The sequence below is a fragment of the Balaenoptera musculus genome, chromosome 15 (assembly GCF_009873245.2).
Source record: "Balaenoptera musculus isolate JJ_BM4_2016_0621 chromosome 15, mBalMus1.pri.v3, whole genome shotgun sequence".
Classification (NCBI taxonomy): Eukaryota; Metazoa; Chordata; class Mammalia; order Artiodactyla; family Balaenopteridae; genus Balaenoptera; species Balaenoptera musculus.
This window is the reverse complement of record NC_045799.1, coordinates 64,837,843-64,865,263: the sequence shown is the minus strand read 5'-3', so window position 1 is coordinate 64,865,263 and position 27,421 is coordinate 64,837,843. Positions and strand designations below refer to the sequence as shown.

Genomic DNA, 27,421 nt, shown 5'->3' with positions numbered 1-27,421 from the left:
ATTTTTAAGCTAAGGCATATACAGTGTTTTTTTAGACATAATGCTATTGTGCACTTAATAGACTGAAGTATTGTATAAACATAACTTTTATATGCATTAGGAAACCAAAAAATTCCTGTCAGTCGCTTTATTGCTGTGGTCTGAAACACAACCTGCAACATCTCGGAGGTATGCCTAACTCTAACGTATGTGAAGAGTACTGCGGGGCCTCATGATCAAGGGTACATGTAGGCCCACAAAAGAAGGTGAACTAAACAAACTCCACTTACGAATTTTAAGGAAGGCTAGAAGAAGAGAAGGATTAAAGCCAAATCTGTCTAGACCAGGCTTGCTCAACGCTTGGGCCACAGACTAACTACATCAAAATTACCTGGGGTGCTCCTTCAAAGTGCTCCCCTACACCCCATTAGGAGCCCTGTGGGCGGGGCCTGGGAACCTATGTTTTAAACAAGCTCCCCATCTCCGTCCCAGCGATTCTTTCCTGTTCACTAAATGAGATTTGAGTACCACTGGCCCACACCAGCTGGTCCCCTTTATTCCGCCTTCCCCTGCCTTCGACCTATGGATGCAGGCTGGAGGCTGCGCTGCCTAACCTCGGGCAAGCCTCTCAGAGCCTCTGTTTCCCCTACGTAACATGGGGAGCCCGGCGGGCCCGCGGCGAGGCCGCCAGGAGGCCTCGCGCGTCAGCCGCCAGACGCACAGTAGGCGCCCAGGAAGCGTCGGCCCCACCTGGCCGCCCGAGTCCCGCCCCTCTCGGCCGGCCCGGGCTGCCTACCCTCGCAGATCTGCTCCCACAGGTTCTTGCCGGGCAGCTCCGCAACCTGTCCCGGCGAGACGCGCAGATCGAGGGACACGGGAGACACGACGTGCCCCGGCGTCCTGGTGGTGATGGACGACTCAGTTGAAAGCGCCCGTTCCAAACGCTGAGAGACGCTGCCCACCGGGGCCGGCGCCGCCATGTCTGCAGTTTCCATGGCAACCGCGCTCCCCGCGAGGCCGCGACCCGGAAGGAACCGCATCTTGCGAGGGCGGGCCAGCGAGTCGAGATCGACTTCCGGGTCACGGCGTAGTGGGCTCTCACGTGGAGGCGGGGAAGTTTGGCCTTCGGGTGAGTGAGGAGGGCGCCTACCAGGCAGGACGGAGCTGGGGCTGGAGATTGGGCCTGGGGACTTGCGCGGAGAACTGAGGGACTGGAGGGCGACCCGCACCCTCAGATTCAAGTTCCCCCCCGTCGCCGGTGTGCGCTCGCCGCGGCCTGAGGCCGCAGTCTCCAGGAAGTTCTCCCGCCTTGGAGCTGGGCCCGGGACCCTGCGTAACCCCTCCTTCTGTGTTGGTGCGGAAGCTTTGGCGCGGTAGAGCCTTTGAGGAGGCAGTTTCGCCTCCCGGCTCTCTTGCTTCCTGCTAGTGAGCCTGCAGTGGGAGTGGGGTGTTGGTGCTATTATGCGGAGAGCACAGGCTCTGAAGTTATGCGGGCTGGTTTCGAATCTTACCCCTTGCTGGCTTTGGGACTCAGGGCAAGTAAATTAAAAGTCTCCAAGTCTCAGTTTGCACGTCTCTGAGATGGGTTACTCACACCGAGCCTCACGAGGCTACCGCGAGACTTTAAAAAGCGCTTTTGGAGAAAGCATTTGCGTTCGCAGGAGACGCTGTAAGGTTCATTTCCTCTTCCCTTTTCCTTGAAGGAATGAATACATTTAGGATCTCAGGTTTGAAGAGAAGGATCTTCAGTGTAAAGAGGAGGATGCTACAGTGATTTGAACGGCGGAAATGGGGAGAGAAGGAGGTTAAGGTGGGGACAGCCTCCCCTTGGTTTCTTTGTTCTCATTCGATCTCTAGACCACTCCTCCATTTGAGGCACCCTTGGCGCCCTTGACTCCACCCTCTCCACGTTTGCACCTTCTCCCTCTCCTTTGCAGGCCCCTCTTCCTCAGCCCACCCATTTAAACGTTAGTATCCCTTAAGGTTCTGTCTCAGGCTCGTTCTGTTCAAGGCTTACTTACCATCCATGTATTCCTAAATTTACGTCACCCGTGTCAGCCCAGTCACCTCTGAGCCTCATCCACCTGCCCACCAACATCTCCACACGGACATCTAAAGGCATCTGTTCCACCCAGCCTGTCTCCTTCAGCCCTCGCCTCCCCCGCTACCGCCCCACCTCAGTTTCTTTGTCTTAGGGAATAGCACCGCCATCCTGCACTTGCCCAAGCTGGAAACCTCTGTCCTTCAGAAAGTTTCCTGACAACTGGTAGGCCAGATTAGATGACCTCTCTTACCCTGACCTTACCACTGTGCTTGCTTTTATCACCTGTATCGTTGTTAACACACGTCTTTCCCACCCACACCTACCTGCTTCTTGACGGCAGAGTCATCTCTTGTTCACGTCTGTGTCTCTAGCGTTCCTTCCTGCGTTCAGTGAGTATTTCTTGAGCACCCGCTCTGTGCCAGGTATAGAGCTGGGCCCTGGGAATACAGCAGAAAACCAGACAGACAGGAGTAAGCGAGCGAGTGTTCCTTTGGCTCTCCAGGTGCTCCTGGAGCCAGTTATGAGTGAACTTGAGCTACAGCTCTGGCCTGGCCTGGCTCTTTGAAGCAGCTAAGAGGCAGGTCCAGTATGGACCCTCTGGGTTCTGAAGAAAGCTGCAGGATGGAGAAGCTCCCTGGCCTTTCCCACCCACCGTCCAAAGCTCCTGTGAGAGGCCGTTTGTTTCTGGATTCCCTGAGTGTCACCATGTCATCTAGTCCAGAGAGCAGGAAGTGGGCTGGTGACTGGTGTGAGAGACGTAGTACAACTGGAAGCTGAAATGTACTTGAGGACCCAGGCCCTTCTCATAGGCGCCTCCTTGACCACCCCCCAGCCCTGCCAAAGGAAAAAAAAAAAGCTGAATGTTCAAGGTTGCTCTGTGTTTTCTCCAATCATTAAATGTTGGCAATTTATTTGAAAAATTAAAAACAGTGAAACAGGCTTGTATGCTGGATATGGCCCCCCCTCCCCTCCCCCTCCCTCCTCCCCTCCCCCTCCCTCCTCCCCTTTCCCCCCCTCCCCACTAGCCTCTGATCTGATCTGGTTCAGTGCCTCTTTTATGGATAGGAAAACTCAGGCCTGGAGAAGCCAGTGCTGTGTGGCAAGAGTATTTGAGTCACCATTTGAATGCAGGCGTCCTCAGCCCCAGCTGGGGCTCCTCACCATACCTTGCTGCTGCTCTCATTACTAGCCACATGGGAAGGTAATTAGAAGAGTAAGTCACCCTCGGTGCAGGCGGGGGCAATTAATTTCCAGACGCAAAGCAGAAGCGCTCTTTAGATGAAGCAAGGGAATGGATTAATTGTGTCACAGTTACTGCCTCTGGTGACAATCAGCAAGAGGAGCTGACCTCAGGATTTCTGTCCCCTTCATCCAGTAAAAGGTAAGCCCCGGGGGCCATGCCTGGCCTGTGGCTTGAGTGCAGTTGTGCCCTCAGTGGCTGGCACAGGGTACATTTCTGGAGAGAATGATTAGGCTTAAGAGGTTTGAGGAAGGGGGTTAGGAAAGGGAATCAGTGATGTACAAAGCACTTTCCATGGATTATCGTTTATTCTTTCCAACAGCTCTTTGAGGAAGGAAGTGTTATCTCCCCCCATTTTCAGCTGGGGAAGTTAAGGCCCAGCGAGGATAGCTGATTGACTTAAGGTGAGGGAGCAGCTTGGATTTCACCCTGGGGCTGTCAGGATTCAAACTCCATTCTGTTTCTTCGATCATATTTCCCTTTGCTCCACAGGAATCATTCCCATTTTCCCAGCCCCTAACCTTTCAGACCATCCACTCCAGGAAACGTGACTTTTGGTAATATCTAGTGGAATTGTACTCAGGATGGCTTGGCATGCCGATAACTTGTACCATTTCTTTTTTCAGGAATGATCACTAAGACTCACAAAGGAGACCTGGGCCTTGGGCTCCCAGAAAAAAAGAAGAAGAAAAAAAAGAAGGTAGTTAAAGAACCAGAGACTCAATACTCGGTTTTAAACAGTGACAATTATTTTGCGGAGGTTTGTCCCACAAGAGCCACATCACCCTCAAAGAATATGGTCCAAGAGCAGGCACCCGAAATGCCTCTAATGAAGAAAAAGAAGAAGAAGAAGGGTCACAGCACCGTCTGCGAGGAGCCCCTAGAACCTGAGACCGTGTTACGTGCCAGACGGATTGAGCCATCGCCCAGCCCCAGGAAGCAGGCACTTGGTCCATCTGAGTCCCTCGGTAGGGAAAAGAAGAAGAAGAGAAAGTCCGTGTCCCCTGGCTCAAGGGCGAAGACCTCCCCAGACCCCAGGCAGGGCGAGGAGGTGACCAGAGTTGGCAAGAAGCTCAAAAAACACAAGAAGGAGAAGAAGTCGCAGGAAGCTACAGCCTTCTCAGCCAGGGACCCTTGGTTCTGTGAGGCCAGGGATGCTTTGTACACTTGCTCAGTTGGGAAAGGTGGCGTCCCTGAGCAGGCAGCCTCGAGACAGAAACGGAAGCAGGGGAGCCCCAGGGAACACAACATGAAGATGAAGAAGAAAAAGAAAATCCACCAGGAGGGAGATAACCCACTGGGGCACCCTGAGCTCTCCAGGTCTGTGGAGAGCAGCCGTAGGAAACGAAGTAAAAAGAAGTTAGTCAAAGTTGAAGCTCCAGAATACATCCCAATAGGAGATGACCCCAAGGCCCCTGTGAAGAAGAAAATGAAGTCCAAGAAAAAGGCAGAGCAGGCGGACACTGAGGAGCCAGCTCTGAAGAAGAAGAAGAAGAAGAGGCAGGAGAGCAGAGTAGCAGGAGAACCTTGGGAGGAGGTAGGCTTCCTTCAGAAGCACACTGTTTGGGGAGAATAGGGGTGGAAGTTGGGTGTGTGTGTGTGCGCGCGCACACACACGGCACTCAGCTTTTTAGCTGCCAGAGCCCTGATTAAACTGACTTCAGTCAGAAAAGGGGATTTATCAACACATGTAACTAGAAGGTTTGAGAGCTACTACCTTCAGGTATAGCTGGATCCAGGTGCTAGTGTAATAGTCTCAATAATACAGGTATCCCTTGCTATCGAAACTTTACCCGAGTTCTCACTATCTGCACTCAGGATCTAGATTAATTAGAATAAGCTTTTCAGATAAATGCCTCTCTTTCTGAACTCTTGCCACTTGCTATCTAAAGCTCAGGAACCAAATAGTTTGAGGTAATATGATGTCCATAGCTGTCTGAGCTCAGGATACACAATTTAGGGATCAAATAGATTTAGATCACAGGAGATGCCTGTGTGGCTTTCCCTAGCTCTGGGCTTTGTATTTTTCAATGCTGGTTTTAATGTCAGGTTCCTTCCCACCCCAACCCCGTGGTGAGATGGTCCCAGCATCTCCAGGCTTTCTTCATAGTAGGTAAGCCACCCGCAAAGGGAGAGCAGTGGCCCCTCCAAAACGATTACAGGGAAAGTCCCAGCACTGCTCTCCCAGATCTCAATTGGGTCACACAAACCAGAAGCCCAGATCTGAAGCCAGTGGGCAGGGGCTGAGGGTGTCAGTCCCACTGGAACTCCACTGTCTGAAACTGGGGGGCGGTGGTTTCTGAGAGGAATACCGGGGTCCTGTTACCAGGAGGAAGGGAAGGGATGGTGGCCTGGTGAAGACAGCAGAGATGTGCTCTCTCCCCTGACAGGCTTCCTTGATTGGGGAGGGGAGGGAGGAGCTGGGCTGAGCACTGGGACTCGGCAGGTGACGTGAGCGAGCAGAGCCATCCAGGGCTCCTCACAGGTGACGCGGGGTACCAGGCAGAGCACACCCGAAGCGAGGACGTGGCGTTTGTCACTGCTGAAGGGCTAGGGGAAAGTGGCCAACCTGAATCTTGCTGTCAGATGGTCCCGCAGGGGCTGAGGCCACTGAGAGAGGGTGGCCCATGAGAGCATGGCCCATGCAGGCCCAGCAAGGATTCTGTGTGGGAGCTGAGACCCGTGAGGGGCTGGGGCTGTCTGTGCAGCAGGTGCAGAGGCCCTGGGAGGAGCAAAGAGGCTGGCGTGGCGGGAGCTGGGCCAGCTGGGGTCCTGGCAGCCTGTAGAGGCCACAGGGGTCTGGATTTTCATGTAAATGAGATGGGAGCCCCTGGAGGGTTTTCAGGAATGGGGTGGTGTGGTCCAGTTGAGGTGGTTTTATTATTTTTTAATTGAGATAGCGTTGACATATAACATGTAAATTTAGGGTGTACCCGAGCTGCTGTATGGAATGGACCAGTGTTGGGGGCGGGGAAGCAGAGTTAGAGCCTGTCCTGGTTGTCCAGGCAGGAGAGAAGGTACCGACCAGAACTCCGGAGCTGGGGGGCTGGGGTGGGGTATGGAGGAGAGAACTGGGGGGATTCGGGTTTGCTGCAGGCCCCCAGCCCCACCTCTGCATTCCCTGGCCCTCGCCAGCCCCTCCTCCCCCATTGTCAGTGGGGGCCTTGGCCTTTCTCCTCTTGCTGGTTTGGTGTCACCCTGGGAAGTGAGGTGACGTCTGGCGGGAAAGGTTGTGCTGTAGGCCTGAGTTGGGAGACCTGGGTTAGTGTCAGCCCTGTCCCTGAGCGGTGGGGTGACCTCACTTCACCTCTCTGAGCCTTAGTGCCTCCGTCTGTCAGATAGGTCAGGACCACAGTCTTCAGGACAGAACTGGGGAGAATCGTGGAAGAGAAATGATGGCAGGTGTTCTGTGGGCGATAGGGGTGGGCGTAGCGCTCCGGTCTTGAGTCTTTTCTGGACTCTGCTGCGATCTCATCCAGCTGGGCTGCCAGGGCAGAGGCCATCGTCCGCTGGAGCCTTACTCCTTCTGCCCTCTTTGCAGGAGCCCGACACGGACTTGGAGGTAGTGTTGGAAAAGAAGGGCAACATGGACGAGGCGCACATAGACCAGGTACGACCGGTCCTCGTCCTCCTAGGCGTCTTCCCTTCCCAGACGCACATTCGCCTCCCGCCAGGCCACGAGATCCTGGTCCCAGAGGCGTCAGGGACTCCAAAGGCAATGAGGCCAGCCTCTGCCGCCCCTCCAGTGGCGGGGAGCCTGTGGCCTCCCCCACTTCATGCCGGGAGAGCTGTTCATTGCCTCGACTTTGGCTCAGGGGCTGTCCGGTCCTTCAGAATCCCAGGCTGAGGTTGTCCTCCTCATAACCACTGCAGGGGGAAAAGGGGACATGTCCCTGTGACCTGCAGCCAGGCAGTGGGCACGTGCTCTGCCTGGCCCATGCGTCACCACCTCCTGGCCTCCATTCAGGAGCATTTTTTTTTTTTTTGCCTTTTGCAACTTTATTTAACTATAATTGACATTCAAGAATCTGCACATATTTAAGGTGTACAGTTCGATGAGTTTTTACAGGTATGCGTCCAGGAAACCAGCTAAACAATTAAGATGATGAACGTACCCATCATTTCCAAAAGTTTCCTTGTGCCCCTTTGTATTCCATCCCTTCCTTTCCCATCCCCAGGTAACCACTACTACTCTCTGTCACTATGAATTAGCTTGCGTTTTCTACAATTTGTATATAATTGGGATTGTACAGTATGTGCTCTTTTTTAAACTGGCTTCTTTCACTTAGCCTCATCATTCTGAGATTTATCTGTATTGTTGCATGTATCAATCATTTGTTCCTTGTTATTGGCTGTCCAATGTTTCTAGCATTATTTTGATGTTAAAAACGTTTTAAATTCTCAATTGAATTGCCTAGGCACCTTTGTAAAAAATCAGTTGACCGTGTGTGTGTGTGTGTGTGTGTGTGTGTGTGGTGTGGGACTATTTTTAGACTCTTTATTGAGTTTCATTGATCTGTATGTCTATCTTTACACTAATACTTCATTGTCTAGATTATTGTAACTATATAACGTCTTAAATTAGGCAGTATAAGTCTCTAGCATTTGTTCTTTTTTAGGTTGCTTTGGCTATTTCAGGTCCTTTGCACTTCTGTATAAGTTTTAAAATTAACTTGTTGGTTGCTACCAAAAAATGCCACTGGGATTTTGATTAGGATTGCCTTGAATCTGTAGACCAATGTGGGGAGAACTGACATCTTAACAGTGTGAAGGCTTCTGATCCGTACACATGGCATCTCTGTCCATTTATTTAGGTCTTTAGTTTCTCTCAGTATTGTTTTATAGTTTTCAGTGCACAGGTCTTGCACGTCTTTTGTCAAATTTTCCTTAAGTATTTTATATTTTTGATGCTATTGTAAATACTATTTCAGTTCAATTTTTATTGTTGTATATAGAAATACAGTTGCTGTACAGGAGCGTTAGGAGAAGTTGTTCTGTTGTGGACCAGCTTCTGCTTCTGTCATGCCCAGATCCTATGTGGGACCTGGACATTCTAGAATTGAGATTTTTTTTTTTTTTTTAATTTTGTTCTCATAGAATTTTTTTTTAATTAATTAATTTATTTTTGGCTGTGTTGGGTCTTCGTTTCTGTGCGAGGGCTTTCTCCAGTTGCGGCGAGTGGGGGCCACTCTTCATCGTGGTGCGTGGGCCTCTCACTATTGCAGCCTCTCTTGTTGCGGAGCACAGGCTCCAGACGCGCAGGCTCAGTAGCTGTGGCTCACGGGCTTGGTTGCTCCGCGGCATGTGGGATCCTCCCAGACTAGGGCTCGAACCCGTGTCCCCTGCATTGGCAGGCAGACTCTCAACCACTGCGCCACCAGGGAAGCCCAAGAATTGAGATATTTTTATGATCCTGGACCCCAAGGCCTATCAGGACAGCATAGTAACCACATAGGTACAGCCTTGGGCCATTACTAATGAGGTTACCTTGGCAGTCACTAACCTCGCGACCCCCAAGTAGGTAGCTGTGAAGACCAAATGAGGCCGTTGGGGAGGCGCTCAGCAGGGGCCTGCCCGAGACCTGTGCTTTGTAAGTGGCAGCCGTTCACCTGCCTGCATCCTCACGCTGTGTCAGCAAGTAATTGCTGGACAGAAGCAACAGGGTGTGATGTGGGGACGGCCCGTGTCGTGGCCCTGCTGCTCCAGGAGAGAGAAACGGAGGAGTGCTTGCAAGTCAGCCGACTACAAGGAGGGGGGCCTACAAGATGCTGCGAGGAAGTTCCTAATGCCTTTGGGGTGTTGGGGGCCTCTCTCCTGGGAGGGGAGAGGCTCAGTAGGAGGATGCTGACGGGGCCAGTCCAGGGCCTGGCACAGAGCGCAGGCCCCCCAGAACCAGGGGCTCCCCAGCCTCCTGCAGGTCATCGTCGTCTGGGGAGAGGGGGCCGGGGCTGCAGTGGCTGGTGGGGAGGATGGAGGTGGGGCCCTAACCCGGCCAGGCCCAGCCCCTGCCCCTGCCCTCGGCGCCTCTCCCACGTGTCCCGCCGCTCACATGGGCAAGGCCCACCAGCCACCTCTTTGCTTCTTATGCATTTGTGCCTATTAAATACTTCACACTTTCAAAGAAAACTTCTGTTTTGGGTGACAGATGATCTCAATGTAAGTGAAGCTTTCTGCCCCAACTCTCCCTTTCTTTTTCTGGTAAAAAGTTCATTGTGTTAAAAGAAAAAATAGGGGGGGGAAAGCAACCTGAAGTCCTACCACCCAGCGGTCTCCAACTTTTTTGGCACCAGGGACCAGTTTCGTGACGGGGAGCAGCAGATGAAGCTTCACGGGCCCGCCACGCCCCTCCCCTCCCGCCCATCCCCTCCCCTCCCCTCCCGCCCCTCCCCTCCCGCCGCTCCCCTCCCCTCCCGCCGCTCCCCTCCCCTCCCGCCGCTCCCCTCGCTTCCCACTGCTCCCCTCCCCTCCCCTCCCCCCGCTCCCCTCCCCTCCCTCCGCTCCCCTCCCCTCCCGCGGACCGGGTGTTGGGGACCCCTGCTACCACCTACTAATAATCACTGTTAACCCTTCGTTGTTACATTCTTCTAGATTTTTCCTTTGTAACTGTGTATGTGTGATTTTAAAGCAGCGTACAGTTATGCTCTGTATACTGTTCTTTTCACTTTTATCGTTTAGCTGGTGAGCTGCTTTCCGCTTCAGTGAGTGCACATCCACATTGTTCCCTGTCAGCAGCATGACTCTGACATAGGAATATACCACCATTTTCTCTCATCCCTACTGCTGCCCTTTGGATTTGTTTTATGCAGTTTCTTTTTTTTTTTTTATGGCTGCGTTGGGTCTTCGTTGCTGTGCGCGGACTTTCTCCAGTTGCGGCATTGTGGCGCGCGGGCTTCTCATTGCGGTGGCTTCTCTTGTTGCGGAGCACGGGCTCCAGGCGCACAGGCTTCAGTAGTTGTGGCTCACGGGCTCTAGAGCACAGGCTCAGTAGTTACGGCGCACGGGCTTAGTTGCTCCGCAGCATGTGGGATCTTCCTGGACCAGGGCATGAACCTGCGTCCCCTGCATTGGCAGGCGGATTCTTAACCACTGCGCCACCAGGGAAGTCCTGTTTTATGTAGTTTTGAACTATATAAATGGTCACCTCATTTCAGCCTGTGGTAGATTAGAAGAGAAGAGGAGGGGCCACAAACTGGGGGCAGCTAAAGTCACACCTGAACCCTTGGGCCCTAGAAGCTTCTGTATCAAACTGCAGGGTCATTGGTACGCTGACTGTGGCCTTGAGCCTCTCTGGTAACAGTGTGCGAGGTGTCCCTGCTGTGTGCCGGGGACTCTTTGTCTTACATTCTGCACCGCAGTTCATCGTGGGGCTGGGGGCTTTCTTACACCAACCGGCAACTCCCCGACACCACGCGGTGTCCTGCAGTTCAACTCGGTCTGACGCTGTCTATCTGGAGATACCGTCAGACCGCTCAGGTGAAGGGCTCAGTCCCACCAGACTGCTCCCCACCCCTGTCCCCTGTTCAGGCGCCAGTCTTAAGCCAGGTTGTCACCTGTGCTTCTGACCAACCAGCTATAGATCAGAGCTGCCAAAGACCTCCTCCTCAGGTTCAATTAATTTGCCAGAGTGGCTCACAGAACTCGGAGAAACATTTTACTCGCCAGATTACTGGTTTATTATGAAAGGCTATAACTCAGGGACAGCCAGATGGAAGAGACGCATGGGGCAGGGTGTGTGGGAAGGGGCGTGGACCTTCCACGCCCTCTCCGAGAGCTCCACTCCCCAAATCTCCAGCGTTCACCAACCCAGAAGCTCTCCGAACCCTGACCTTTTGGGTTTTTGTGGAGCCCTCATCACAGAGGCACAGTTGATTAAATCATTGGCCATTTGGTGGCTGAGCTCGATCTCCTGCTCCACTCCCCTCCCCAGGGGTCAGGACTGAAAGTTCCAACCCTCTCTTCAGTGGTTGGTTCTCTTGGCAACCAGCCCCTGTCCTCAGGTGTTTACAAAAGTCACCCAATTAACATAACAAAGGACACTTTTGATTGTTCCCGTCACTTAGGAAATTCCTAGCGTTTTTGGAGCTCTGCCAGGGATGGGGATGAGTTTATATATATATATTTCTTGTCATATATTTCTTACTATAAACCGCAGTATCACAGTTCTCTGTCTCCCATTTATCCTCCAAGGTAGCTGATATTTCCATCTGTTTGCAGATAAATAGACCACGGTACAGAAAGATTAACTGACTTACGCAAGACCACACAACTAGGTAATGGCAGTGGTAGGATTCAAACTAGCCTATGCCTGACTCCAGAGCCCATGTTCTTTCTAGAAGACGATGCTGTCAGCAAGAAAGTTAACTACAATAGCCTCTGTACAGGCAGGGCTTTGGGCGTGTGTTCTGAGGAAATTTCCACCCCAAATGGCTCTTACAAACAGAAAAGGTTCTAATGCTAAAGGTGGATAAGCTTCAGTGTCTAGGAAGGGTCATTCTTTCATTTATTTATTTATTTATTTGGCCGCACCACTCAGCTCATGGGATCTTAGTTCCTTGACCAGGGATTGAACCACTCGGGCCCTGGCAGTGAGAGTGCGGAGTCCTAACCAGTGGGCCGCCAGGGCATTCCCCTGGAAGATTCATTCTTAAGGAATGGAAAAGAAGGGTGAATGAGGCTTGCACGTTTTAGGCCAAGGGATTGCCCTCACGTGATTAGAGGGTATTTTTGACAAATGCCTCCCCCGGTCTGCAGCAGAACAAAGCTGCCCATCCCCCTTCAGTCCCCCCACCCCACCTCATCTCTGTCCTGGGTTTGAAGCTCGAAACTGGCTGTCTCATTGCCCTCTTTCCTTTCCCTTGCTCAGGTGAGGCGAAAGGCCTTGCAAGAAGAGATCGATCGTGAGTCGGGCAGGACGGAAGCTTCTGACGCCAGGAAGCAGCCGGTAAGTTTCACGCTGGGCTCCGCGAGGGGTGCTCTGGCATCCCGCCTCCTCCTCACCTTGCAGGGACGGAGACCAAGTCCATCTGGCCCAGAAGCAGCCCCCACCTGCCAGCCGGCTCCCTGCTCCACAGAGCTCGTCCTGAGCTACTTTCCTTTCTTGGGAAAGGGGTGCTTGCCTCCCTCCTGGAGAGCTGGCCGCTTGAGCTAAGCAGCCTGGACCTTTGTCTCTGGCTCTGGACGGGCAGGGTGTCCTGATCATCAGTCGCTGGGGGCACGTGATGGTGAGCTCTTTCCAGCAGTGGGTGGTGCCCTCAGAAAGCTGCTGGGACAGGGGTGGAGGCAGAGGTGGCAGGCCTCTGGTCCAGTTGGAATGGGAAATTTCCAAACCAGACCCAAGGAGATGGCACGGGAGAGTGTATGGCATGGGAGAGTGTATGGCATGGGGACCGCGAGGTCAGGCTGAACAGAGGGACGGGAGGGTGCGGCAGGCAGGGCAGTGGGAACTGCTGGAGGGCGTTTATGTGGGGCAGCGGGGACTGGGGTAGAAGAGAGGGCAGGGGGGAGAGGAGAGGACTTGTTAATAGACGTGGATTTGGGAGAGGGGGACAGAGGATCCAGATGACGGAAGGACTTGCTTCCTTGTAATACTGTCTTAAGCTTTCCTAGTGTAGCTCCGAAAAGAACAGCGTAGCTCCGAAAAGAACAGCTGCTTTGGATCAAAAGACCTGAGATCAGTTCCTGGCTCTGCCACTTTCTATAGTTATGAGACTTTAGCAAGTAACTTCCCTTCTTTGAGCTTCAGTTTCCACACCTGTAAAATGGGACTCATGCTCTGGCCCAGAGGGGTATGGAATGGGGCTTTGTTATGTCATTCCTCTAGTGTCTCCTTTCTCTCCTTCCTCTTGAACTGGGCAGAGCTGATAAGATTCCATGATTGAGTGAGGAAGGCCAGAAACAAGGCAGCAGCATCCAGAGCAGTGGCCCAGAGGCTATACCTGGAGGGACCTGACAGCAGGAGGGTGGTCCGGGGGCATAGGGGCTGGGATCTTCTGGGGATGCTTTAGGTGGCCCTGCCTCCTGGGACCTGGGACCACTTGACTGCTGAGGCACATGGTGGGGATTTGAGACCCGGTCCCCTCTCAGTGGGTCGGTAGCCCTGTGAGAGCAGGCTCACAGGACTGGTCAGCCTCTGGCAGCTCTCTCCTCAGACCCAGTGTGGGGCTGTCAGAGGTGGCCTCTCTTTCTAGAAAGTGAAGGCTTGGGAAGCAGTTGTTATGCCTGTATTGGGGGCACTGTGAAGCTCGGAGAGCTTGTCACCGGTTCACTCAGGGCAGCTAGCTGTAGCAACGACTGGTTCTTACTGTTCTCCCAAAGCCGACCTAGAAATAAGTGCTAGGCTGGCATTTGGCTCACAGGCGGAGAGTTCCCAGGCGGCACGGAGGTCAGCAATCCTGGTGGGGTGGGGTGGGTAGATGACCAGTTTTCGAGGACTTAAAGCGAACCAGGCGTTGTGCTCTGAGTTGTTGGTGTAAAACCTGATTCGAGCCTCAGTGAAGCCCCATCGGGGGCTGTTATGCCCCCGTTTTATAGATGAGGACATTGAGGCTCAGGGGTTAAGTTACTTGACCAGGGTGACGCAGGCGGGGCTCAATCCTAAGTCTTCGAAGTCACAGTCTTCATGGAGAGCTGGGTTTCTGGCCTCGGCCACAGACATGGGAGGGAAGGGAGTCTTCTCTTGGGCCACTGCTCTGAGGGGCTCTCTTGCATTTTCTCAAACATGGGTGATTCATGCACGGGTTGTAGAGTGCTCTGGACAGGAATCAGGACCCCTGAGTTCCTGGGCCGGCTCAGCCTCCGACTCGTGTGACCCTTCACCTCCCGGGGCCTCCACTCCTTTCCTGCTATGAAGTGCAGTGCTTCTGCGAAGGGAAATGCATTTCAGACTCCCACTTGCCCTCTCCACCTTCCAAAGGACAGAAACCTTAGGCTGATGGATGAGTAGCCAGCTGGTGAGGTGTGTCGTACTGTCTGCCGTGAATTGGGGGAGAAGGAGTAAGGCAGACGGGCAACTCAGTGTGAAAGGTGGGCTCTAGTGTGGGCCAGACCCGAGATGGAGTTCAGCAGGGTTACCAAGTAGGCTGTGCCCCCAGTCCAGCTGCAGACTTCCATTTCCTCATCAGGAGAGTGGGAACCAACAGTGTTCCTCACAGAGCTCTGGTTGGAGTTAAGATAATCCGCTGCTGTGCTTGCGAGCACTGTGCCTGGTGCGCAGTAAGCCTTTGATCACCTGGATCCTCCCCAGCAAGGCTGGGGGCTGGGGGCTGGGGAAAGGAAGATGCTTTGGAAGCCAGGGAAGTAACCACCTGTTTTCTCTTACCACAGGGAACTCAGTTTGGCCAATGGGATACTGCTGGCTTTGAAAATGAGGAAAAGAAACTGAAATTTCTCAAACTCATGGGTGGCTTTAAAAATCTGTCCCCTTCATTCAGTCGCCCCCCTACCATGGTTGGCAGGCCCAACATGGCCCTCAGCAAGAAGGTGGCCGACACCCTGCAGCAGAATCTGCAGCAGGACTACGACCGGGCCATGAGCTGGAAGTACAACCGCAGGGCCGGCCTCGGCTTCTCCACGGCTCCGGACAGAATCTTTTATATTGACAGGAACGCATCCAAGTCAATCAAGTTTGAAGATTAAACTCTCCTGTCTTGTCCCCCAAAACGGCCAACATTGCTTTTATTGTTCCGTTACGCAGATGAAAGCCATAGGACAGTTGTCTCGAATGGAACTCCCGCAGAGATAAAGGACAACTGTGTTGATGTGCTTGGACAAACTGGGGTGAGGGCAGCTCGTTTCAGGAACCAGGAGAACGTGTGAGTGGCTGAAACCTACTGTTTTCTGTGTGAAGCTTCCGTCCCTGTTGAAGACAGTGAGTATCAATAGCTCACACTTGTCTAGTGCTTACTATGTGCCAGGCACATACGTGTCTCCCTTGCATTAATGTATTTAATCTTCATGATTCTGAAACAGGTGCTATTATTATCCCCATCTTATAGATGAGGAAACTGAAGTTCAGGGATGAAGTAATAACATTGCCTGGGGCCACCCAACCAGTAAATGCCAAGTGTACTTCTGTGCCCCAAGACCGATGTCACTGTTCACCACACTGAGTGTCCCCTCTAGGGAATTTCACCCAGAATACTCACTGAGGACTAAAATGTCTCAATTGAGGAAACAGAAGCTTTTTACATGCCTAAATCTCAAACAGGAAGCAGGATTCATGTAAACAGGGAGAAGCAAGCTCACTTTCCCTCCCCCTTCTTGGAGTAGCCACAGGCAAAGAGGCGCCTGGATTGCCACCAAGCAGACGCGGCTGAGCTTACTCCGCTGCTGGGAAATGTGTTTCTAAACCCATCTTGCCTTTTGCGTCTGCCGTCCTTCCATCCCCAGTGCCAAGCTTGCATTTAATCTTTCTGCTTTAACTGGATTCTGAACAGGCGTTTTAGAGAGCAGCTGGTTAGTCCTCCACATGAACCAATGGCACATTAATTCCCAGGGACGTGTTTATTGGATTCTTTTCAGTCACGAGGAGAATCCCAGGCGACTTCCCTGGAGGAGGTTGAATGCCAGGAGGCACAGACGTGGGGATGACAGGGCGTTGCCTCATCAGCCTGGGAACAGTGTTTCCAAGCCTTGACGCTACAGCCAGCCTCACGAAGCTCCAGGTGTAGCCCCCCCGAGTGACATGTGACCACCTTCTCCGCATTCACCTAGCATTTTGCTTCCCAAAATATAAGTTCTGATTGGGCCTTTTTCACACCACTTGGCTTGAACTCCTGCTACAGACATCCTGTCTCAGGCAGGCCTGGACAGCCAGGAAATTCAGTCTGTCACGTGGCAGGGAGCCCTGTCCTGTCGTAGGGGGTTGATTCAGCTTCCCGTGAAGGAAACGAGTGTTTCCTCTCTGCTCCACCATCCTCAGTGTTGGCTTCACCAGGCTGGTGGAAAGATGGCTGTAGCAGTTCCAGGCAGCATATCAAGACACTAGACCATTACAGAGGAAGAAGAAAAACCTTCTTGTGGATCAAGGAAGCTCCCAGAAGCCCTTTTGTCATAGCTCATTGCCCAGCAGTGGGTCACGTACCCATTCTTGAGCCAGCCCCTGGCGTGTGGAGGGAGACTCTCAGGCCAGTCAGGAAGGAAGACTGAGGTTCGGATGCTAGTGAGATGAACACGGGTCCACTACTGCCCCATGGGGCAGAGGTGAGGCAGGCCTGCCTGGGCCCTGACCAACAAGCATTGGCCGGGTCTGGAGTCCTACAAGTCTTTGTTAGCAGTGATTCAGGTGGGCCACTTCCCTCAGAAGGTGAACTTGGCCTTTCATGGATTCAACCTTGAGATGCATAACGGAAGAGGCCTACAAGGTAAGATTCTGCATTTGAGTTAGCTCTTCAGGGCACATCCCCTTCCGACAGGGGAATAAATCTTTCCCAGTCTTGATCCACACTACAGGAACTTGCCCAGTGTAAAAGGAACCAACCACTGCTTCTCTAATCGTTTTTATCTTGCTGAGAGATCACACTACAGTTTGGGGCTGCTCGGCTGTCAGGAAGGATTGTGCTCAGCCAGCTACTGGGTGCTTCCGGAGAGTGGCTGAGCGATTGTCCCTGACCTGTCCCCACAGTGGTAGCTCTCATCAGGGTGTGGTGGTCAGGCCTTTCCCCTCTTGCTGTTCAGTATCTTCAGTCTCTGTGTGATAGGATTTGACTTTCTAGCTCACTGTGGCTGAATGAGTTCCACTTGGCTTGGGAAGGTTTATTAGTCTGTTCCTGAAGCAGGGTCTAAGCAGAGAAGGCTGGGCAGCCAAGACGGCAAGATGCCAAGTGTCCTCAGATTGAACTTAGCCTTGTCTCGGCTGCTCTCATAGATGCAGACCACTGTTGCTCTAGTGACAGCTCCTGCCCTGCAGTTAGCTGGGCCTCCGTCCTTTTGTAAATTAAACAACATTGTCTTGAGTCACCTATCCCCCTTTTTCCCCATGTCCTGGGCCCTCCTCAAGCTGTCTGCAGGTTTTTGTGGTGTGATTTCCCATGTTGTTCTTCATTTGTTGACTCCGTGTGGCACACAGCCTGTCTCCACTGGAACAAGGCTGTTTTTGGATTTTTACTCAGAATCTGGGAGAGATGGGTGGGAGGTCTGGTATGTAAGCACGGCCAAGGTCTTAGCTGAGTATGTAACAACCCTGTTCTCGCACTTGTCGGCTGTTTCTCCCTTGGGGGCTGCTCACTGACTGACCCCCCTCCTATGGCAAGGTCCTTCCCTCCTTATAACTGCCTTTATCCAGCCGTTCCCCAGACCTCGTGATTCTTAACCATTTTATTCCTTGGGGTGATTCCTGCTGTTTCGCCTTAGCCCACTAGGCCCCTCCCTGAGGCCACCTTTCTGTAACTAGACTGGCCCATCAAAAGTATTTGCCAGATAGACACAGTTCTCCCCTTAAAAATTGTGTGTTCAGCTCTGCAAACTTAGAACTGTTCAGGTTTGTGGTTGGAATAATGCCCCCATGCCCCGCCCCCCCACCCCCTGTCCAAGTCCTAATCATTGGAACCTGTTAATATGTTGTGATACAAAACAAAAGGGAGTTTAAGGTAGCAGATGGCATTAAGTTTGCTAATCAGCTGACCTTAATATGATTAGACTGGGCCTACCCAGATAATCCAGGATTAGAAGTAGAAGAGGGAGACAGAAGAGTCAAGAGACTTGCAGGAAACACTCAACAAGCTGTCACTAGTTTGAAGATGAAGGGACCACAAGCCAAGGAATGCAGGTGGCCTCGAGAAGCTGGAAAAGGCAAGAAAACTGATTCTCCCCTAGAGCCTCCAGAAGGAATACAGCCCAGCTGACACCTTCACTTTGAAGGTAAGCCCACTGGACTTCAGACCAGTAGAGCTGTAAGGTGGTAAAATTGGGACGTTTTAAGCCACTAAGTTTGTCGTAATTTAAAGCAGCAATAGAAAATTAATACAGGCCTCATGCAGAAGTTTTTCTCACTTTCACCTTATTTCCTAAAATTTGATTTTTTTGTTGTTGTTGTTCCATCATCCGTCATGTAGTAGTAGTAGTAGACTTCATCTCATGTAGGCCATGGTCTTCAGAGACTGGCTAATTGATTTAGTTAACAGGCTGAGGAAACCACACAAGAACATAGAAAATCTAAGCTTCCACCTGGGCCAGGTAACACATGGTTCAGAAGCTGCTTTGGTGTAACAGATACCTGACCGAATGTGAAAGTCCGAGTCCAGGTTAATGGAAGAGCATTAGGAATTCACTGACCCGGCTTGGGCACGGATGCTGTCTGATGTGTACAGCCTCAAAGTAGATGACTTAAAAGTGCATAATTTGTAAATTTGCCGATTGATTTTCATTTGAATAGTATCATATAGTAAAAGTGGTATAGGAAATAATTTTAATGAAAATAATTTTGTGAAATAAAGGCCACTTGGGAACATTTGAGCAATACCACCATGCTTTCTGAATGTCTGTTTTGTTCAGTTGAGGTGCATTCTTTAGTACACGCTGTTCCTTAACGGAGGCCATATTCTCAACAGAATCCTTGCACTGGGGTGGGGTGGGGTTCACTATTAAGCCGGCCGGAAAATCCATAGCATATTCTTGGTCCCAAGCTATTGAATTAAAACATGAGTTTATGTATATTAAAAAAATTTTATTTTAGCTACTTTTACTGTGTGAACTGTATCAGGCTTTTCACAGGGTAGAGGTGAAATGTAGTCTATCCACATTCAGTGTGTACCTTCCAAAAGTACAATAGTTTGGGGGCGCTTTTAATCCACAACTTGGATGCATTTTCCTGCACAAGGGGTTCTAGGCTGTGAGTCACCACCACCACCAATATTAATGCTCTTACTGATTCAAAATAAAATGTCAGTAGAAGCTCATTAGTGGTAGTACGAGAATCAGATTCCGCCAAACTGATAAAAAAGTAGACAGGATCACATGCTGTTTAGGGTTATGGCTGCAAGAAAACCAGGCGGTATGTTTAGACACGTTCTCTTCCGGATGAGAGTCAACTGTAATTAAATGAACAGTCATGAACATAAGTGTTCCTTCAGGAGGTTTATTCAGTTACAGTATATTTTCCATCGACGCTACAGGGAATCTCAGATTTGACCTCACTTTCTACTTTAATCCACCAGCATACTCTAAATCCAATCAAGAGCTGATTTTGATATAAAGCAAATTAGGGAAAGGGCACAGTGGGTCTGTCAAAGTGGACTGCTTTTCAAGGTTCTTTTTCCAATTAAAAAACACCTTTCAGAAAAGAAAGATGTTACTTGCATTCTTCAGTTTTTCCCTAAAGGCCCATCTGAAGGCCACTTGTGCAAAGAAACACTAAGACGCTGTGCTCAGTGAGCAGGAGTGGATTCGAATGCTCTGACAGCTCCCACTTCTTCACTTCACTGGCAGAATAATCTAGTAGAGAAGCCAGTCTGGACGTGTGTAAAAATAAAAACAAAAACGCAAAATAGGTCTTTCTGGACTTGGCACCAGAGCCCCTAGGGTCAGGTCCTCGTCTGCAGAGGGAGCCTGAGGGCCAGCTCGGTCAGATGCCCCATGTCTGGGTGTTTGCTTCGCTTCTTGATGTATTCCAGAGTTTTCACCTAAGAGGAAAGAGAAAGACTCATCTCCTTTCTGGTTCATAACTCTCAGAGCTCCAACAAATCAGCCATATCGGGAGCTTTGGCTTTTTTCTTAGCAGAGAAGGGAGGGGAAGAAACCAGCAGTTTTAAAATAAGACTCCTTAGATTATAGCTTGCTCTTAAAATCACCAGGAATGACTGGTGTTTTCATACATGTGGTTTTTATTCAGAGGGAGTTAATTCTTAATACTACTCAGTGGTCCCCTGGTTCCAGGACCAAACTGAGGATACTGAATCCCTGATAGAAAATGGTGTAGTATTTGCATATCACCTACATACCTCCCCCTGTATATTTAAATCATCTCTAGATGACTTATAACACCTAATACAAAGTAAATGCTATGTAAATAGTTGCCGATAGGTGGCAAATTCAGGTTTTGCTTCCTGGAAGTTTCTGGAATTTCTTTTCCCCCTGAATATTTTTGATCTGTGGTTGGTTGAATCTGAGGATGCCAAACTTGCAGATACGGAGAGCCGTCTGTACTTTGTAGGGCCTGGCACCTTTCTGGAAGGGGAGACGGGGGCTGTTTGATGTCCAGGCCCTGATGTTGTGTTGAGGCCACTTGTGCCTGGCCAGGACAGCCGTGCTTGGCGGGCGTTGTGAGGGCCCCCACTCCCCCCACCCCTCCCCTCGCCTCGCCTCACCATGGTCCTGGTGTCCGCACAGCCGTGCCTCTGTGCCAGGTGCCACAGGTTGACGGACAGCTGGTTGAGCCTGTTGTTGCGCAGGTCCCCGTGGGCCAAGATGCTGTTAAAGAAGGAAAGGCCCAACGAGCTCTGGCGCTTTAGGGCCTGATATAGAAAAGAGAGGTTACTATCTGGCACTGGGGCTCAGGCCCGGCCCAGTGTTGACGCTGCCTGGGGTTCCAAGGCCAGCTCTACCACGGGTCTTCTGGAGGGCGAGCCGCTTAACCTCCCCGGGTTACCCCAGCAGTGATTGATAGGCCGTCTTGCGTAACGCAAGTACAGGAGTAAACTGAACGGTAAGATACGTCTCTTACAGACGTGTCCTCAAGCCACCCAAAGTTTCAGTCACTATTCCCACCCTCTGGGTGCTGGTAATAAAGACCAAAGACAGCTCCCCATGAATAATGCTCCCCAGTGCCTGGTGCCCTTGCCCAGCTTTTATAAGAACCATTAGGTATTCTTCACACCAGATCATTCCTCTTTTGCTCAGTGATCTGATGTGAAAGGTACTCTCAAACAAGGAAAGTCTAACCAAAATGTCAGAGTAGACCAAACCTGAACCCCCAGCTTTGAATGGTAAAGACAAAAGGGAAACTAAATCTCCAAAATGCAACAGGCCCAGGAGAAAAGATACCAGCGCCCAAAGGTAAACAAAGGCACCTGGGAAGGCCCAAGTCAGCAGGTGGGCCTGAGCAGGGGACCAGGTCAGATCACACATCTGTGTGGGTCCTGGAAAGCTGACGCCCGGAACCTTGCTGGGTGCTCTTGGCTGGCGCTGCAGACATCAGTGCTGCCAGGAGCCTTGAGCGTCTGCTTTGCTCCTTGGCAGCTAGTGGGTATGGGGTCCTTACACTGTGACAGGTATGAGCTCTGTGCTTTACACAGCTCACCGCTTGTTTAATCTTCACAACAACTCTCTGTAGGTAGGCAGGATTCTAGAGCTGGATCCCAACTCCTGGTTATCCAAACACTAATCTAGGTGCTACTGTGAAGGGACTTTGCAGGTATGATTAAGGTTATGGACCTTAGGGAGATAATCCTGGATTATCTGGGTGGGCCCAATCTAATCACTTGAGCCCTAAAAAGCAGAGAAATTTTTCAGGCTAGAGTCAGAGACAAGTAGCAGAAGAGGAAAGCAAAGGAAAGATGACGCAGAAGGGGAGACCAGAAAGATCTGAAGCATGAGAAGGACACGACCCACCACTGCTGGCTTTCAAGATGGTAGAAGGGGGCCAAGAGCTAAGAAATGCAGGCGGCTTCTAGAAGCTGAGAACAACCCTCAGCCAACAACCAGCAAGGAAACAGGACCTCAGTCCTACACCATATGGACCTGAAGTGGCCAACTCACATACGCTGGGAGGTGGATTTTTCCCAGTGCCTCCTGGTAGGAGCCCAGCCAGTCAGCACCTTGATTTTGGCTTTGTGCAACCAGGAGCAGAGAAACTGGCCCAGCCAACACCAACTTCTGACTTACAAACTGATGAGACAGTAAATGGGGGTTGTTTTAAGTTTGTGGTGACTTAAAGCTGTAACAGGAAACCAGTACACTCCCGTTTTGCTGACGAGGACAGAAAGCTTCAGGAACTTGCTCAAGGCCCACAGCCAGCAAGTGCGGAGTGAGGGTCTGAGCTCCAGTCGTCCAGTTCTGGAGCCTGTGCTGGTACCCACACCCTCCCATGTCCCGCCCCAGTTTATAAGATGTTCCCACAGACCCATGGTTAACATCACATTAGGGATCCAGATTCTGAAGAAGCTGACAGAGTTGCCCAGTGCAGCTACACAGTTTTATCCAGGGAAATAGGAACGATTTGATGTGATTTAGACCAATACATATTTTTTTCCTGCTTTTTCCTAACGACCTACTAACTGTCCATCTGCTCACGCATCCTCCCATGTGTGGAGCCCACAGAGCAGCAGACTACGCTAACTGCTGAGCCAACTTTGTCACCCGCTCCTGCCGCCCTCTCCCAAGTGAGGATTTAAAGTCTTCTAGTGGAGAAAAAAACAACGCAATGAAACTGCCAAGGAGCAGCTAAGAATGCAGTTGGGTGAGGGTGGCCAAGTGACGACAGTGAAGAGACTCAAGCCCCCTAAATTGAGCCTGCCTGGACAACGGTCTGGACCAGGTGACCGTCAGAGCAGCAGCTGAGCCGACCGAACAGCACTGCTGTCAAGGAGCGGGGTCACGCTGTCGGGTCCCAAGCCTGCAGGCACAAGGAGGGAAGGCTGGTAGACTCATTAATGGGCTGGCAACTGCCCGCTTTGGGTTCCTTTGTTTAATCAGACAGTGAGCTCTGCCCCAGTCGGGAACCGGGGCAGAGACCATCCAGTGGGTTCCAGCCCATCCTGCTCGCCTTTTAAACTGGCTCTCATCTGATGCCTGGGGAACAGGAGGGCCCTGGTTTCTGCTCAGACCTGGAGGACCAAGCTAATAGAAAACTCAAATCCAACTAGAAGAGTCTCCCAAGAGAGGCCCTTTAACTGCATTTCTTTGAAGCAAGGGAGAATTTTAAAAAGTCAAACAAGTAAGACAGTATCTTCCTGGTTATTTCTCTATTCTGTATCTTCTCAAGTATTTTACCCTAAAAGCCCAGTTCGCCTGTGTTTTCAATGCACAGCCCATTAAAAATGAGATCATTAGAGACGGGTCTGGGGATGAGCGGGCAGGCGGCCGACGTGCAGAGACCCAGGAACCTGTGAACACGTTATGAGAGACCAAACCAGGGCCTCGAGCCCCTCGTCTCCCTACAGAGGTTTTAAATAGAAAAGAGCTGCTTTTGTTTCTTTTCCTAGGGGAACTGCCATTTGCAGGAAGTTGTAACCGTCTGGCGTGGTTCCCAGCCTCACCACACCCAAACAAACAGCTTCATAAAGCTCGTGCCTAGGGCAGGGCTGGCTCCTTCACACTCATGTAGAGGACAGTTTTGGAAGCGGGGCTGATACCAGCGCTGAGAGAGGAGACGCTCAGCTCGGGCACCAGCGTCGGGCTTTCACGGCGCCCAGCCTGGCTCCGCGGCAGCTGGAGAGAGGTCCGAGCGCTCCTGCCGCCCCGGGCTCTAGAGGCCTCCCCTCCCGGGGCCGCCTGTGCCGAAGATCACAGCGTGTTGTTAAAATGAAGGATGACATGTTCCATCTTAGCTCAGTCCGCCCATATTTTTTCTAACAAATGTGCATATATGGGCAGGCATTTTCAGTGAGAGTCCCTGGTATGTATGTGAGTTGAAATGTACTTCAGAAACTTTCCAGCCCTGCTATTCTTTCAGAATTATTTCAGAGTCGTTATCACAGTCAACGCCTCCTCCCCCAAGAGAAAGAGACAAGTGTTAAAATAGTTCCAAATTATATGGTTCTGGGCTCTATTTTTGTTGTGAGCCTGGAGGTCCTAGACTGTGGTCGTTTATGCTGTGAGCAGTCACCTCTGATTAGACCCAGCCTGTCGCGTCAGAGTGAAGAAATGCCTTTTCAAGCCCGGAGGCACGTGTTTCTTGGGCACGACTTGTCAAACACACAGCCCTGCTCTGGCAAGAAGCTAGAGCCAGAGCCCTTGGCTGTAGGGATCAGGGAAGGTGCTAAGAATCCTTCACAGCAGGGGAGCGACCAGTGCAAGTGAAGGTGAAGGACTCCATTTCTCCTGCAGCGTAATGAGGGCTCTCTCCTGAAAGCTGCCTACCACAGAGACGAAGTTTACAGGCTTTCAAAAAAGGCCTTTCAGTTGGAGGAGGGGAGTTACCTCTTCTAATACTAACTGGTTTGATAAACCAGTTCCTGAAGAAATTGGGGTTCTGATGCTGCCCCCTCCACTGACAGCCAGTGCCCTCCAAGCATTAACTCCCCAGCATTCTACAGCCCTGCACCCAGGGGGCCCCAGGGTCAGTGGGACCCACCCACAATCCTCCCTCCCTAGAGAGGGTGCTGGGGGGCACTTGGGGCCCCCAGGGCGCCAGTGGTTCTGTGTTTTCCATCTGCCCTTTGGCCTGCTAACCTTAAGGCTGGCCCTGTGTGCAGTGCCCCTGACCTCGGCAGTGGCCACTGGGGAATGGAGTCTGGAAAAAATCCCACTCTCTCCAGGACCTGCTTGAATACCCTGGGGAGAATGGGAATGCGGGACATACATGTCTGTTGTGTGTGTGTGTGTGTGCGCGCGCACACACCCACAGCTATAGAATAGTCTCATGGTTTCTGTGGTGGGGTGGGGAAGGGGGGAAGGGCAATGGTGGCATTCTGTACAGTCCTGGAAGTGAGTAAGAATTAAATTAAGTCCAGCTTGATCTTATTTTGTCTTCAAAGGATTTAGTGGTGTGAGGGTAGAGAAGCAAATACTAAAAACGTGAGACTTGAGGTTTGGGAAGGAGGGAGCTGGGGAAGTGTGTGGGCAGGAAGGGGAGGGCTGGAAAGCCGCTGGGAACCCTGCAGCCCGAAATCTGTCCTGGGTTTGGGAAAGGGAATTGGAGGGGGTGGGGGGTGAGTGGCAGTGAGAGAAAACAGGAATCTGCCAACATGAGATCAGGAATGAGCTGTCAGTTTGTTTGGAGTAGCGAAGAGCAAGACTGGCGCGGGGTGGTGGGGGCAGACATGGAGGCAGAAGCCTGACATGAGCTGCCCCAGGGGAAGGACGTGGAGAAAGGTCAGGCACTGGCTTTGACTCCAGAGTCACTGCCAACCTCCCCACCCTGATTACACAGCAGGAATCAGCCTTAACACAATGTCCACCAAGCCTGACACAGAGCTTCTGGGATCCATCTGTCACCCACATGTTTGAGCTGAAGCTGCAAAAATGGAGTAACTGGGGAAGGGTACCAGGTAGTTATTTAGATTGTACTATAATTTGGAAATTATTTTGAAATCAGTCAACCATCTATCTATATGGAGAATATGGGAAAAACTGCTCTGAAAAGGTAACGATGCAACATCTGATAAAGGAATATATTCTGTGGATCAGAGCATGGGTTCTAGAAGATTGCCTTGACCACATTCCATAGCTACCACTCTAGGATTCAGTTTCCTCATCTGGAAAGTGTAAAGGGATAACAGCTGTTCCCACTCATGGGACTGTTGTGAGAATTAGATGAAACCACACACGCAAAGTTCTCCACGCTACACTTACGTATAAGAAAGGCTGGGATGCGTGATAGTGAGAGGCCCGCGCACCGCGATGAAGAGTGGCCCCCGCTTGCCACAACTAGAGAAAGCCCTCGCACAGAAACGAAGACCCAACACAGCCAAAAAAAATAATAAATAAATAAATTTAAAAAAAATAAAGAAAGAAAGGCTGGGATGGGAATTTCCTGGCTGTCCAATGGTTAGGACTCCGAGCTTTCACTGCCAAGGGCCCGGGTTCAATCCCTGGTCGGGAAACTAAGATCCTGCAAGCTGTGGGGTGCGGCAAAAACAAAAGGAAAAGGCTGGGCAAGCACAGCCTGCTATCATGGCTGCACAACAACCGTGCGCCACTTGTTGAAAGGTAAGTGGCGAGGCCTTGACCGAGGAGCGTGATGCAGTGGCTACGGGTTCACACCTGGGGATCTGGGTGGGAACCTGTCTGTCACAACCAGAGGAAACCAGGGGCTCTGGAAACCTCTCTGAGCCTCGGTTTTCTTTTCTGTCCAAGGAGAATGAACGCAGCACCTACATCACAGGGCTGTTGTGGGCCTCACAGAGCCAAGGTGTGGAAAGTGCAGGCTGTTACTCAACGTGTGCTGATTGAGCGCCCGCTGTACGCCAGGTTCGAGGTGAGGATGCCGGGGTGAGTGACAGATGGATCCCAGAGACCCTGTCTCAGGCACAGGCAGGTCTCCGAGACCCACGTCTCGAGGTCCCAGCCACACGGAGCTTACATTCTGGTGGGGGAGGCAGGCGACTGAGAAGTGAACACACAGAGCATTTCGGAGAATGCCCGAGCGTCACAGGGACAGTTCAGAGGGACGCAGGAGTTTAGTGGCTACTTGACACAGGGTTCAGGGAAGGCCACTCTGAGGAGGTACTTGAGCTGAGACCCGAATGATGACAGGGGTGGCCAGGGGAACCCTGGGGAGGCGCAGTGCAGGCAGAGAAAATGGCAGGAGCAAAGGCCCCAGGGCCATCGATGAACAGTCTTCACACAGGCGCATTACTCTCTGGACGAACCAATGTCCAAGCACCCTGGGAACTCGTGCTTTCAGGGCAAGCGGCGGGGATGGGGGTGGCAGGGGCCCCTACCTCGTCCTTGGCCAGGGTTTTCAGATGCTCCAGGATCTGAGCCATCACCGTCTCGCACAGCTTGTTGTTCTCAGCCAGAAACTTGGAGTCTCCCCCGTACAGGCTGTCATTGGAGTCAACTGATGGAAGAAACCAGAGCAGTGAGACGTTCCCAAGCCCAAGGCCAGGGAGCGGCAGCCGTGGTGTCAGCAGGTGGCAGGAAATCACAGCAGGGCAAATGGAAACGGCCAGAATTTCCCACGGGCTTGGGGCCTTGGGAATCATGGAGAAAACACCTGGCCTTCCAGTCTAAGCCAGAGAGCTCAGACTCCACAGTCTGTCCCCTCCGGCCCAGGCATGGAGGGGGACAGAAGGCATCACAGTGACCATCAGAATGGCTGTCAGCACTGAGCACCGGTGCGCCAGGCACTGGGCGCAGCGCTTCACAGGTGTTACTGCGGAGTCCTCATAACCAGCACGTGCGAGAGAGGACAGATGGGGACACTGTCCCAGCCAGGATCCCAAACTGGGAGGCGCCCGTCAAAGCCTAAGCAGTTACGCACCGCCCCCAGCCCCTGCCCTGTCACTCCGCCTCAAAACTTCTGCAGATGGAACAGAAGGTTCTCTGCGTCTTCTGGCGAA

The 27,421-nt window shown here is 51.7% G+C and overlaps 3 protein-coding genes across 11 annotated transcripts in view; 1 reads left to right on the top strand and 2 right to left on the bottom strand.

Annotated features, from left to right (window-relative positions):
• Positions 1 to 1,016, bottom strand: part of IQCK (IQ motif containing K) — a 128,483-nt gene extending 127,467 nt beyond the window's left edge. For 2 of the 4 annotated variants that reach the window (XM_036825590.1, XM_036825589.1), the window contains exon 1: positions 776 to 1,014. In XM_036825590.1, the coding sequence (XP_036681485.1) occupies positions 776 to 974 (199 nt within the window). In that variant the 5' untranslated portion in view covers positions 975 to 1,014. Of the gene's footprint in view, positions 1 to 775 lie in introns of all 4 variants that reach the window. The other 2 variants (XM_036825587.1, XM_036825588.1) reach the window with 2 other exon arrangements.
• Positions 957 to 19,236, top strand: KNOP1 (lysine rich nucleolar protein 1). Of its 5 annotated transcripts, none has more exons than XR_005016441.1 (6): positions 957 to 1,108; positions 3,890 to 4,800; positions 6,805 to 6,873; positions 12,127 to 12,204; positions 14,586 to 16,624; positions 17,898 to 19,236. XR_005016441.1 is itself a non-coding variant. In XM_036825579.1 (6 exons), the coding sequence occupies exons 3-6, from the start codon at positions 3,892 to 3,894 to the stop codon at positions 14,895 to 14,897; spliced, it is 1,368 nt and encodes a 455-aa protein (XP_036681474.1). In that variant the 5' UTR covers positions 3,329 to 3,404; positions 3,586 to 3,667; positions 3,890 to 3,891; the 3' UTR covers positions 14,898 to 17,583. The 5 variants fall into 5 exon arrangements, 4 of the variants coding, with proteins under 4 accessions (XP_036681473.1, XP_036681476.1, XP_036681475.1 ...); XM_036825579.1 differs by lacking the exons at positions 957 to 1,108; positions 17,898 to 19,236 and adding exons at positions 3,329 to 3,404; positions 3,586 to 3,667 and having other exon boundaries at positions 14,586 to 17,583; XM_036825578.1 differs by lacking the exon at positions 17,898 to 19,236 and having other exon boundaries at positions 14,586 to 17,583.
• A 79-nt stretch (positions 19,237 to 19,315) lies between these two features.
• VPS35L (VPS35 endosomal protein sorting factor like) overlaps positions 19,316 to 27,421 on the bottom strand; it is a 121,236-nt gene continuing 113,130 nt past the window's right edge. The window contains exons 29-31 of one of the 2 annotated variants that reach the window (XM_036825576.1): positions 26,801 to 26,919; positions 20,564 to 20,710; positions 19,316 to 19,879 (exon numbers count right to left, since the gene is read on the bottom strand). In XM_036825576.1, coding sequence (XP_036681471.1) covers positions 19,781 to 19,879; positions 20,564 to 20,710; positions 26,801 to 26,919 — 365 coding nt within the window. In that variant the 3' untranslated portion in view covers positions 19,316 to 19,780. The remainder of the gene's footprint in view (positions 19,880 to 20,563; positions 20,711 to 26,800; positions 26,920 to 27,421) is intronic. The other variant, XM_036825577.1, reaches the window with a different exon arrangement.